The sequence below is a fragment of the Pogoniulus pusillus genome, chromosome 13 (genome assembly GCF_015220805.1).
Source record: "Pogoniulus pusillus isolate bPogPus1 chromosome 13, bPogPus1.pri, whole genome shotgun sequence".
Classification (NCBI taxonomy): domain Eukaryota; kingdom Metazoa; phylum Chordata; class Aves; order Piciformes; family Lybiidae; genus Pogoniulus; species Pogoniulus pusillus.
The window spans coordinates 571,771-585,400 of record NC_087276.1 but is presented as its reverse complement, the minus strand read 5'-3'; the positions used below and the strand labels follow the sequence as shown (position 1 = coordinate 585,400).

The following is a 13,630-nucleotide window of genomic DNA, read 5'->3' as shown; positions in this document are numbered from 1 at the left end:
CCACTAAAATCGACAAGAGATTAGAAGAGTCTACACAAGTAACCCTTAAGACAGCATCAGTACTGTTGGGACTTTTTTCTAAAGCTCTTCCAGCTTTTACATTTTTATAGCAAACTCTATAGTGATCTGGTCTACTTCGATGCTCTGAGTCATTAATGAAATCAGAGAAGACTTCTCAGGAGTCTCCTCTTCACTTGATTGTGAATCATGCTTTGACCTCACTCCAAGTCAAATCTATTCCTCCTTCAGCTCACAGGACAATAACTTGCCTTTCTCACACTTTTCCCTCTCATTGCTCTGTTGGTTTCAAGACATGTATATAGGGCTGAAAAATTCAAATATTTGCCATTAAGCTTCTTATGATTAATGTCAACACCTTTCAAAATGCCTTAGAGCATATGCCAATTAACCTAGCATACTATCAAATTACAGTAGCCTTCTGAAATCATCTTAGCATCCTGAAAAAAGCATTTCTTCTGTCTCACATACAAACTGAGTGAAGAAACACTGCATATGATTTTACTGTTGACACTACAGATGTAAGATACAAAGGGAAAAATAAATGGGAGATGAATTATTTTTGCTCTTCTTCCACTACAATGAAAGGATTTTCATAACATCATAATTCAATTAATTTTCTTAAGGAAAAAAATAAATACATTGTTCAGTTCCCTTTGGAAATTTGCATCCAGAACAATGATAGTAGTAATATTAATTGAAGTCTTAGGTGGAAGAAATCTCCAACACCTTTAATCCATTTGCTTATATTCACTCCAAATGTCTGAGTCACAATTCATAATTCACAATACTGAAGTGTGACCTCAAGGCTACTTTGCATACCCATGAGAGGTCCATGGGGCTGTAGCATAATCTGCTTAATTAATGAATTCCATCAGCTGAGTGCCAAGTCAAATAAAAAACAGACTGAATATGAGCAGCATACTGATCTGAAACAAAAGTCCAGAAAGCTTAAACAAGCCAGACTTCTGATGAGACACCTCAGCATCAAGAAACCCTCTGTTGAAAGACAGCACAGCAATTACACACCTTTTAATACTCTCAATATAAATACATTTACAACCAAGCACCACATTTACATCACAAACAGCCAGAAGCAGCAAATAGCTTCCTGATGTTAAAGTAATAAATGTCCCACCCAAACAATAGCAGAAACAGTAACAATTCCAGCGTTATTCAGAAAGGTCAGCTTCAACTCATTTGGACAGCACGGTCCAGAGCCAACTCCTTTAAACTTCCTGCTGCCCTTTCCAAGCTGGCCAGGAGATTCTATTTTACATGAACTTTAGTTCTTAAGGAGACAAGGTCCTTTTGGCTCTCCACTTCGTTTTTAGTGGCTGTGAATGGTAGTTAGTGGATGTATTTCTACATTTATGTTCTAATGCTTCATACATCACTAACAGCCAAGGGTATCTACAAATCCTGACACTATACCCTCCTAACTGCTTATCATGATCATTCTGTCAGCAGTGTCAAAAGCTGCACTACTTTGTTGCCTTCTATGGACACTTTTCTCTGACTCCAAAGCCTCCACATTGTATTCCTGACCTAAAACTGAAATCGAAATAGCTGTAGAACCTTCTCTGACAAATGCAAAACTAAGCTCTTGTGTGGCACTGTAATATTTAGAAATGCAGCTACTCACCACTTGCAGTTGACATCTTTGCATCCCTCAGGCACACTCTATGATAGATATTGAGCAGGATCAGAATTCAGAGCCTTTAAGAACTCAAAAAAGAATCTGCATCTATTTCTTTTCTTAGCATTTCACGCTGAAAATAAACTCACTCCTTACAGGCAGGTCATTAAAAGTGTTATCATAGCTATTAGAAAATTATTCATTTTTCATCTTGTTAAAAGAAATTAATTGCCTACACAATTCCATGGCAGAGATATCTGGGGTTTGGCCTCCTGTCTGCAGTCTCAAGGCTGTGCATCTAATTTTAGAAAGACAGCTGGTATGCAGCAGACACAGAACACTGATGGGGGTGGGCACCTCTCAGAGAATTCAGACTTCTCTTGGAGGATGCTAGGTAAGACCACTGAATGCCACTGCTTGACAAACCAAGCTTACCATCACAGGTATTAGATGAAGCTATACTTAGTTTCAGCTATTCTTTCATACCACTTCAGCATATTTTAGCAACATTCCTACTGTGCAATACTGCTACTGCTGAAAAGTGATGACCAGATATGAAAATGGGTCCATTTTCTCAAATGGAACTGCCACAGGTCAGCTAATCACAAACCTATAAGGACACCATAATCCATCTTCTCCTTCAGAGAGATTCTTTTGTTAAAAGCCCACTGAGGAAAAACTGAAAAGACAGAGAATTTCCAACAAAGTTAAAATCACAAATACTACTGATGACTGGAAGCTACTAAAATCTAAAGGAATGCAGTCCAGGAACCTACCAAACCAAGAAATGTGTATTTGATGTACCCAAGTGATAAAAGCACTTTCAGTCTGATGTTAACACTCTTAGCATGGCAGAGTAAAGCCAATTCTGAGTAATTCTACACCACAAAAGAAGAAACATCATCTCTTTAAATGCAGAGGAACAGAGGAGATCCCATGCTATATTATGGTATATCTACACTGCTTTGTATACCTGCTGAGTGGGCAGCAGTATGAAGGTGTAGATTTGCCCAGAGATTTTGCTAACACATCTGATAATTTTTATTGGTATTTTTCTTTCACCTGTAAGATTTAAACAGGTTCACTTGGAAGTCCTCAATTTGAAAACCAAACCAAACCAATGAACCAAATTAAAAAAAACCAAACCAACCAAAAAAACCCCAAACCAAAAACCCACAAACAAAAAATCCCAAGCAAACACCAAAACTATAAACCCAACACCACAGATCCTACTCAAAAGGAGGAAAAAAATGCATGCAAGCAAAGACAAAGGACGATGACTTGGTTTTTTACATCATCACTGTTTATTTCTACTGCTCTGCATAGTAACCCATCTTCAGCAATGAGCAAAGGTTCTTCTACAAAGAAGAGAAGAAATTCAAACCCTATCTACAGTTCAGACTGTTTCAGGTATGAAGGCAAGTATAGGCAAACTACAAAGACACACTGTTAGGCAGGAGCACACTACACTAAACCAGAAAATGAAATGGTGCTTTAACAGCAGTCAGACACAAATTTCTTATAGACAATTTTAAACAGATTTAATAGTTAAATGGACAGCCAGCCCTAGTTTTATTCCTGAATTTTGATACATTAATTCAAGAGTACTTTGATAACCTGCATTTCTTAAAAGTAAAAATAAATTAAAATCTAAAATCTTAGTTTTCCTCAAGTAGTGATGAACTGAGACTTCTTTGTCTTCACACAAAAGAAAGGATGCTCAGCTGAAATGGAAGAGACGTGCTCAAAAACTGCGTAAAAGCTTAGATAAGAGGAACATTACACTAAAGGTTCAATTTAACAGGCTTTGCTTTTTAAATACAAAAAATTTCTTCTGGCCAGCACTGGTAGAGGTTCCTGTTTCAAAGGAAATACCATATACCACTGACACAGGGGTTGTTTTTGAACGCCATGACAACACACACAAAGATCAGAAGTCACAATGTACACATCAAGCTGCACAAATTGTTTTCTGAAGGGGAACAAAATGCTTATTAGGCAGAGCACTTTCTTAACACTGATAAAAGACAAGAATTTTACCTGCTAGGCACCAACATACAGTCGATGTCAGGCCTCTTTGTCTTGGGAATGGCATAGAGTGGATACCTATCACCATGTCGAATCAACACTTGAACTGACACTAGCTTAAAATAATGAGGTGCATGACCTGAAGTGATGAAAGAAAAGAGGAAAAAAAAAGCACATTTAAAAAGTTAAGTAAATCTAAATGTTTCTACTTGCACATGTAAACAGCTTGATAGCTTTGGCACTGCAACAAGAGAAAACTCTGATAAGAAATGACAACTTACTGTCTGAAAAAAGATCTCGCCTGTATTTTGCAATATAACTTGCACAAGACTCAGTTTCCACATTCCCCATAGTCTATCTAACTGCAACAGTTAGACAAGAACTGAATTCTGCCAACACAGTAAGACCACTCCACTTTTATGACACATGTCCTCCAGACCTCTTATCATAATAGAGAATTTTGCAGCATGTCCAATCTGGAGCTTTTTGATAGTGCAGTTGGTAATTTATTTTATATGCATTAATGGGATATGGTAAGAAAGAAGTACATTCAGACCAGCTTGCTGCTGCATTCACTACAGGGTGAAGAATGCAAATGTGCCATTAGACTATGTCTATTGGTTCAGTGGTGCCCTGCAATGATGGGTTAACAGTTGGACTCAATAATCTTAAGTCATTACAACCTAATTAATTCTGTAATTCAGCAGCCAGATGGTGTTTGCTGTACTTCTCCAAGCATCAAAGAACTGACAATGCACAGTTACTGTTTTCAATGACAGCACATAGAAAGAAGCAACTAAACCACTGTTCACATTGACCAAGCCTACCTTCCATGCTGCGTTCAGCAATGGTGGGAATATTGCAGTAAACACGAGCTTCATAAATGGGATCTATTGCAGGAGGCTCCGTCAGCAAATCAGGCATTATTCTCTTTCGGCTCTTAGCGTTCAACCCACCTTCCCGGATGGGGTTTACTGGGATTAAATGCACTAAAAGAGAGAAAATATGTGTCAGGTGCCTTTAGGAGAGTTTAAGGACATACAGGATTATGATTATTTTTCTTTTTCTTTTCCTTTTCAAGTAATTATGCACAAAGGCTATGGTTTCCACAAAAGGATGTCGCTCTACAGGATAGATCTTTGCTGTGAATTTTTTATGATTCACACAGTTCAGAAGGCAATCCCAGACAGCTCTTTCTTAAAGTCAATGCTAAGACTGGAGGAGTACATCTGAATGTAGAACTCTGCCTTTTGCAGAGATATCCTCTTGAAGCTGCTTTTTCTGTCAGTCTCTCATGAAACTCTAAGAACGTGCATAGGAGAGAAAGGGCCATAAATGGTCCAGTGGTCCCTCATCACTTTAGCTTAAAAACTGGTGTTGAAGGACTTCTTCAAAAGACACAGGACAGTTGTGATGATGGCACTAAAAACCATTGGGAAGACAAAGTAGTCAAGATTGAAGGGGCTGGACTGCCTACCATTTCCCTTATCAAACCCCACTCTTACACAGCTACCTCAGAAGCATCAAGTAGTCTGACTTATCTAAAGGAAATACACACAAAATGCTTGTTGAAATTTAACCAAGAGTACCATGAAAAGTGTCAAACACAAAGAAATGCAGCTAAAGCTTACACAACAGCAGGGAAACAAACAGAAACACCACCACCAAGTCTTCTGACATGTAAAACCGTGCTAAAGCAGATCTGAAGACCAGAGTTGTATTGATGATGTCTTTTTACCTTGACTTGATGTGAAAGCACTACTTAACATGAGTCTTACAACACTACACTTGTAATAACAAATGCCCACTTTTTTCCCCATTGGTATTTTCTAGTATTTGAACCAGAAAATTTAGAGGTGAAAATGAGGAAAAGTGTTCATATTTTCACCCTTCTTAATCTTCTGTGGTGAGAGGGAGGGGAAGAAAAAGAAAATTTCCTAATTCTTGCAGGTCAGTTGCTCAGCTATACCTTGACTGCCAGTCCTATCTTAAGAGATGAATTTGTTCCACTATAGAGCTGTACAAGGAAAACCAACTCAGACAGCAAACTGAAGTGACACACACAAAGAACACACAGCCATTAATCTAACACAGACTCTTCGTTCTTATAGTACAATACACAACACTTCAAATATTTCTGTCTTTGCCTGCCAAAACCAGAACTTAGGCAGTTTCCATGCCCTTGCTAGTGCTGTTGACATGGCTAATACCCACAAAGTGAAGTGACTTTAAACTTCTCCTTCAGCCCTTTCAGTTTTTGCACACAACTGCCCACAGGACTGTGCTTGGCAAGAACATCCCACTGTAATTTTGCCTGTGGCCACTAAAATTGCAGAGCTCAGCTGCCATTTCAGCATTTATCCATCAGATTCATTTCTTCAATCCTACCATGCTATGGAAAATGGCAGTAACACAGAGCCTTGGCAATATTTATATGAAGCTGATAACCTGAAGGGGGCTTGCAGCAAATTAGTATTTGGGGTATAATCCAAAAGCTTACGATGTTACAGCAGTTGCTGGACTCTGCACATAAACAGCGTTACAAGAGGGTAGTTGCCTAATGAGTATAAACGTGAAATTATAGTTCTGTTGGTCAAATTCCCTATCCAGAAAGGGTTAGAGAGCAACAGCCATCAGCTTTTTGTTAACAATTTTCTTTAGAGCAACCCCTGATGCTGTTGCTACTTACTTAGCATCACAAAAACATAGAGTCAGCTTAAATACTTGTGGAGGTAACATAACCCAATTCAGCTTTGGCCCAGGAGGGCTTCAGAAGACAGGAGAGACAACAGCGAGGCAGTTGAGTCATCAACTCTGCATATATTCATGGGTCATTTGGATGTGGTGCTTGGAGATATGGTTGTGCTAGTTTGAAACTAGCTAGAATGTTTTGGTGAGAAGAACTAGTTTACAGGCTGTGAAAGGGAAACAATGGTCATGTCTACTTCACTCATAGGCTTGCTGAGATGTATAAGAACAAAAATGTAAATATAGATAAGACAGTCACTGCCTGGGCTTTGAGCTGCATTTCTCTCTAACCTAACCTGCCATGTCTCTGATTAATCCACCTGCTTCCTAACCTCCCATAGCCGACCCTCCAATCTTCCATGGGCATAAGGCAAGATCTGGGGTAAGAGAGAAGGGTGGGAGGAAAGGTGGAAGGGCAGTTGAGAGCCCTCCTGGGGGCTCAGGTTTCTGGGAGAGGTGTAGTGTTCCTGTATTACCTTTTAACCTGTATATTTCTGTATAGAGCTGTATAGATTGTAAATATCTCCTTGTATATTGTGCTAAGCTGTAAATGTAAAGCTTCATTCAATCTCCAGAGCTGCTGAGTCTAGTCTGGGTGATTTCCAAAGTGTGGGGGCATGGGTAACACCCAGGTCATCACATCATTTATTTTGGCACTCCAACATGGGGCAAATTAAATTTGATTGATTGTTAATAACTCTGGAAATCAGAATGAAGCTAATGAAGCTATTTTAGTTAGTGAAGGCTGCTGTGTGGCCAATTTTATACTTTTTCTTTTACCATTGGCTGACAGCCCAAATTGGTTACCTTTTGTTTAATCTAATTTAGAAAAAGATTAAGGCAATGTTCTTGGACTTTGGAGGTTACATTCTTGGATATATTGGATTGAACATTACAGGGTTTTTTTACCATCAATAGTTCAGGAAATGATACATCTACTGCTTTATCAACAGCATTAATGAGAGTGATTTTGCCTACGATCCAGTTACCTAACCCTTGCTCTGAACTTTATTCATGTGAGACTGTGGCACTTTTGTTGTGTATAATTGTAGGTCTTGTAATTTTGACTTTCATATTAATTTGGGCATTACGTATGAGAAATTCGGGTGTAGTGCCTTTAAGGAGCCAGAAAAAGAGGCAGGTATCCTTGACCAAAAAGAGAGAGATAAGCATCTCAGACCATGTAAATAATAATATCGGCTTAAAGGGAGAGCAAGGAGGGGGCACCACTACTCCCCCTCCCCTAGATTCTGAGAAAACTGCCAAAGTCCTGGGTAATAACAATAACATGGCAGGGACCCATGGAACAGAGATAGCTGCCCAGGCTTCTGATGTGGCTTCAACTAACTCAAATCCTCAGGCAGCAGAAACCCCTAACCCTAAGCCAGATTCAAACTCACAGGCCTCAGGTCAGACCCCAAATAATTCAGATCCGCTAGAGGGGTTGTCAAAGTGCATTTCAGCTCAAATGAGTATGGCTTCAGCCAAAGCCTGGGCTAAGACACAACATTTGACAAGAAGTGATTCAAAAGAAGCCTTAGGGGAGGCGACCTCTGGTGCACAAGAGGAGGAAAAGGAGAAGTATAGTCTAAGTATGTTGGCCAAATCTCAAAGATCTCAGTACTCTGACAAAAGGAGCATTGTGAGATTGGCTGCCAAGAAAGAGGAAGGTTCCAAGTAGTTTAAGAGTGCTCTTAGGAAAGTTCTGGTTCTAGGCCAGGGGCAACCAGAACAACAAAAGGAAGAGGAGAAAGATGACATCCAGGATTCCAATGATCCCCTAAAAGTGGTCAGGGAAGTTAGAAAGGAATACTCAAGGGAATCAGGGGAGCCAATCCTAAGCTGGCTGGTGAGATGTAGTAGCATTGGTGCCAATGCCCTGCAGGTAGGAGACAAGTCTGCCAAGCAGCTAGGACCACTCACCAAGGAGAGTGGAGTGGACAAATACCTAGCAAGTCCTCTTGGTAAGGTTAGCTTGTGGACACACCTTCTGTTGGCTGTGGCTATGAGATATCCTTCCTGAGATGATCTGCCATGGGCTGCCAAGAAGTGGAACACCATGGAGCAGGGAATTAAGCTTCTGAAGGAGTTTGCTGTGAAGGAAGTGCTCTATGGAGATCATGGCACACCTGAGCCTGATGACATTCCTCTTGGAACAAGTCTCATGAAGAAGCTCATTAAGTTTACTCCTTCACCCTATGCTAACATCTTGGCTAGCACATTTCTATCAAGGAGTGATAATGGAAGGTCTTTCACTGTTGGTGAATTCACTGACCAGCTGAGACAAACACGGGACAGCTTATCACATTCTGCCCTAGTCTCTGCTATAAAAACTATGATGACAGAGATGAAAGAGATAAAGAATGACATTAAAGATAGCATAAAAGAACTAAAGGAGGAAATCAAAACCTCCATTTCTAACCTGGCAAGGGATACCGTTCCTGCATCATCTGAATGGGTGCATGTTTCTGCAGTCAGGAACAGACGCCCACCTCCTGCAAGGCAACTCCAGCCCAGAAGGAGACAAATCCCACCTAGACAGCAGCAATCACGTGGGTCACTGTGGATAATTCTGCATGACCAAGTTGGTGAGAACATGAACAAATGGGATGGTCAACCTACTTCAGCTCTTTTAAAGAGAGTCATGGAACTGCAGAGTGGCAGAAACAGGCAACAATGCCAGGAAAGTAGCTGTCACTTCTTCAGCTCCCGAGAGCAACTGCAATTATTCCAACAATTGCAATTTCTGTCACAACAACACCATTGTGTACACCCCACATGCCATGTTCAGCATTAGGGGTGCCCTGCCTCCAGCCAGGAGGAGGAAAGGGATAGTGGAGAGAACTGAATCTATTGGAATGTATTCATTAGGTGGCCTGGCAGTTCAAGAGTTCGGAAATACAGGGCTTTAGTTGACACAGGTGCTCAGTGTACTTCGTTGCCATCCAATTGCAAAGGGTCAGAGTCCATTTCTATCTTTGGAATCACTGGTGGATCTCAAGAGTTAACTAAGATACAGGCTGAGATCAGTTTAACTGGTAAAGAGTGGAAGAAACATAACTATTGTAACTGGTCCTGATGTGCCTTGCATTCTGGGAATTGACTTTTTGAGACAAGGTTGTTTCAAAGATCCTAAAGGTCACAAATGGGCTTTTGGAATAGCATCTGTAGAGACTGAGGATGGTAAATTGAAATTGTCCATTAGACCTGAACTTTCTGATGAATCTGCAGTTGTGGGACACCATGACATAGAGGATGTGGAGCTGCCAATTGCTACTCAAACTGTGCACCACAGGCAGTACAGAACTAACCGTGACTCTTTGTTGCCCATTCATCAGCTGATTCATCAACTGGAGAGTCAGGCTGTCATCGAGAAAGCTCATTCACCTTTCAACAGTCCCATCTGGCCTGTGCATAAGCCTAACAGAGACTGGAGACTCACAGTTTATTTTTTTATCCTCAAAGAGGTGACTCCACCCATGAGTGCAGCTGTGCTGGACATGCTGGAACTCCAGTACGAGCTGGAATTGAAGGAGACTAAATGGTATGCAACCATAGACATTGCTAATGCTTTCTTCTCTATTCCCATAGCAAAGGAGTGCAGGCCTCAGTTTGCATTCACCTGGAGAGGAATCCAGTACCAGTTCAACCGTTTGCCTCAGGGGTGGAAACACAGCTCAACCATCTGTCATTCAGTCATCCACAATGCACTGGAGAAAGGTAAAGCTCCAGAGCACATCCAGTACATCGACGACATCATTGTGTGGGGCCAAACTGCTGAGGAAGTCTTTGAGAAAGGTAACAAAATCATTGACATTCTGTTGCAAGCAGGTTTTGCCATTAAGAGAGACAAGGTCAAAGGACCTGCCAAAGAAATTCAGTTTCTGGGAGTGCGGTGGCAGGATGGTCACTGTCACATTCCTCAGGATGTGATCAACAAAGTCTCCACCATGGCAGTTCCCACCAATAAGAAGGACACTCTGTCTTTCTCGGGTGCAGTGGGATTTTGGAGACTACACACTCCTGGGTTCAGGTTGGCAGAGGAAAGGAAAGCCTATTTGGTGTGCTGATCTATGGCAGGACATTGATGCACGGCTGGAGAGAACTCCAGTGAAGGTGTGGCACGTAGACGCACACATGCCCAAGAGCAGAGCTCCTAAGGAACACCAACACAACCAGCAGGCAGACCAAGCTGCTAAGATTTCTCAAGTTGATGCAAACTCTGATCTTGACCTTGATTGGAAACACCGAGGTGAACTGTTCCTAGCTCGGTGGGCCCATGACTCATCTGGACATCAAGGCAGAGATGCAACATACCGATGGGCTCGCGATAGGTCAATTGACTTGTCCATGGACGCTATCACCCAGGTCATATGTGACTGTGACATTCATGCCGCTATTAAGCAGGCTAAGCAAATCAAGCCCTTATGGTACTGTGAGCAATGGTCAAAGTACAAGTACGATGAAGCCTGGCAGATTAACTACAATGTTTTAAAATGAATCTTGTAGAGTAGGGTTATAGGTTGGACTTGGTGATCCTGGTCTTTTCCAACCTGGATGTTTCTCTGATATCCCAATAAAACAGCTACAAACTCCAGTGGTAAAACTTGGTGAGAAGATTTAAAAGCAAAATAAGGAATCTAAATTTTGTTAAAAGTAGTTTTAACTACAAAAAACTTCACTGAAGTTCAGCTTGCACTAAGACTGTTAACTGAAGCAGCTGACAGACATGTATGTTTTCTTATTAAGATCATGGGCCTATGATGCATGGGGCCAAATACTTTGCAGATAGCAAGTCTCATTTCCAATAAAACTAAGACTTTAACACTGTCAGGCAAATTGATGAATTCAGAAAAGCACTAAATGTTAAAGAGAAGAATTTGCTCCCTTTAAAATATTAAGACTGAAACTGGGGTATTATAACTATATTTTCTCGGTTTCTGAACAAATCTGAGCAACCTGATCATGTAAAAAATGTCCCATTTGATTAGATGATCTTTAAAAGGTCCCTTCCAACACAAAACATTCTATGGTTTGATCTAAATGTTCCAAATTCTTGTAGGTTTGTCAAAGAAAATTATTGAGGTGGTTAGAAAATTCCAGTCACTTTCACAACAAATAGTAGTGTTCCTATCTACCCAGCACACCTACAAGCAGTATTGGGCTGACGTATGGAAAATCAATATGAAATCAACCTTTTTTCCCAAACTCTCTTCTGCTTTTTCAGGTGTAAACCATTATGGCATCATAATTCCATTAGGTACTTTTCACACAACTTATTATAGTTGGACATTACTTTATGCTATTTGCTCTATTAGTTCAGAGACACACTTGCCCAAAACAGAAGCCTGTGAATATGTATCTAGTCATGCTTAAATCTTTGATTAAGGGCATTTCAGAACAGAATTTTTTTATATTGCTGTGTCTTTCAAAGCTCCGGCTTCACTACAACAGGAATACAACAATGTAAACCAGAAATGAGACAGATGATGTTTATGTGTGTTTCCCACCGCCAAGGCAGTTAATAAAATGTATCTGAAACACATTTGGTGATCTAACTGGAAATTCTGCCAACACTGAAACTATTAAGGGTGCATACACGGTATCACAGAGGTACTTTGACAACAAAAAAGAAAGTAGTAGTATTTTATTTTCTAATATTCATAATCTTATTTTACAAAGTGAAGAAGATGCATGGAAGCTACTTTGAAATTTTTTAATAGAAATATTAATTTTAGTAAAATTGTATCTAGGGGGGGAAAAGCAGAAGGCTTACTGCAAGAATAAAATGAAGCAGACCTCAATTTAACTCTCCTCAGTGACCCAGCAAGTTAAAATGGTTTGAAACATGCAGTAAAACTAAATGCCTGGGCTGGTATCAGACAAAAGTAAAACCTGACTAAACAGTTAAACAGCAAATGCTGTCTTATGAGAGACAACAAGGGGCAAGGCACATAGAGGAACAGCTGAATGCTACTGTGCAATCACTCCTGCAAGAATTTTCACACTTAACTCTTCAACTAAGAGATGTCTTTATGAACAAAATCAACTGCCTCCAAAATATGACATATGTTTTATTCTCAGTGTACATTAAATATAACCTATTTAAAGAGCAAGAAGCTAATTCACCCAGCTTCCATACCCCACCCTCAATCTCCGAATGCTACAAAACATACCAAGACAATTATTAGACAAGTCGTTTTTAAGGTAGAAAGACAATCATTCAGCAGTGCCTTCAGCATAGTGGCTGTAACAATTACTGCATAGCAACTAACGCCCTCTGAACAATGTCAAGTTTATAAAATCAGCTATTGTGTGCAGAAGCCCTAGCAGGGAGCCAGTCTAATATGAATTAGGACTACAAAATCAACTTGGATTTGGCAGAATTCAGTACAGCAGAAAAACAAGCGTGAAGTAAAGCACAGTTCACGTGGATGAAACACCAAATTAAAAATGCTAAATCACTCCATCACCAGTTTCTCTCCCTCCTGCAATTCTAGTTTCAGCTTGAAAATCAAAAGTTATCACCACTGTTTACCAAGAAGAAAGAGATTTATCTGTGAAAAAAAAAAAAAAGTTTACCTAGAAGCAGAAACACAGGCAATAAAATAATTTTCCACTTCAGCTTTCCCTTGTAGGTCCAACCGGCCCAAGAAGCAGCAGCACATGTAGCCACGTTAGCCTCCATTTTCTGACTAAATAGAGACCTGAGGTTTTCATCATTTATAAACAGAAAGTTCTTTCAGACCCATGCAAACATATTATTTAAAATGGTCACATGGAAATGAAGCCACAGCACAGAAATGGAAACAGAACAAACCACCTCACTGTAGGTGACCTTATGCTAGTTGGTAAAAAAGCAAGCACACATGTCAGCACAAAAAGTTATTCATTCCTCTTCTACCTTTTTTTTTTTTAAATCCCTTCTCCTTTCTGCTCCTAGCAGGACACTACCAAGGCTGCCTCACACAGAGAACGCTCAGACCTCTGCAATGTTGATGCAGAGCATAAATGCCTCCTCTAGTTGCTCTCCCCTCTTAAAAAAAATGGAAGGTAGAAGAGGAGGGTAGGGAAATACAACCAGCAAAAGGCAGGAATGCTTCAAAACAGCTGAGAAGGGAGAGAAAGGTGAAGATGTGTGCAGCAAGACAAACTACCTGGAAGCAGCAGACAGGGCACACATGGGCTGAAGAGCAT

At 40.4% G+C, this 13,630-nt stretch overlaps 1 protein-coding gene across 5 annotated transcripts in view; it reads right to left on the bottom strand.

Moving 5' to 3' along the window:
- Positions 1 to 13,630, bottom strand: part of PXYLP1 (2-phosphoxylose phosphatase 1) — a 68,635-nt gene that overhangs the window by 14,122 nt on the left and 40,883 nt on the right. For all 5 annotated transcript variants that reach the window (XM_064152756.1, XM_064152759.1, XM_064152754.1 and 2 more), the window contains 2 exons: positions 4,513 to 4,674; positions 3,698 to 3,824 (listed from right to left, as the gene is read on the bottom strand). In XM_064152756.1, coding sequence (XP_064008826.1) covers positions 3,698 to 3,824; positions 4,513 to 4,674 — 289 coding nt within the window. The remainder of the gene's footprint in view (positions 1 to 3,697; positions 3,825 to 4,512; positions 4,675 to 13,630) is intronic.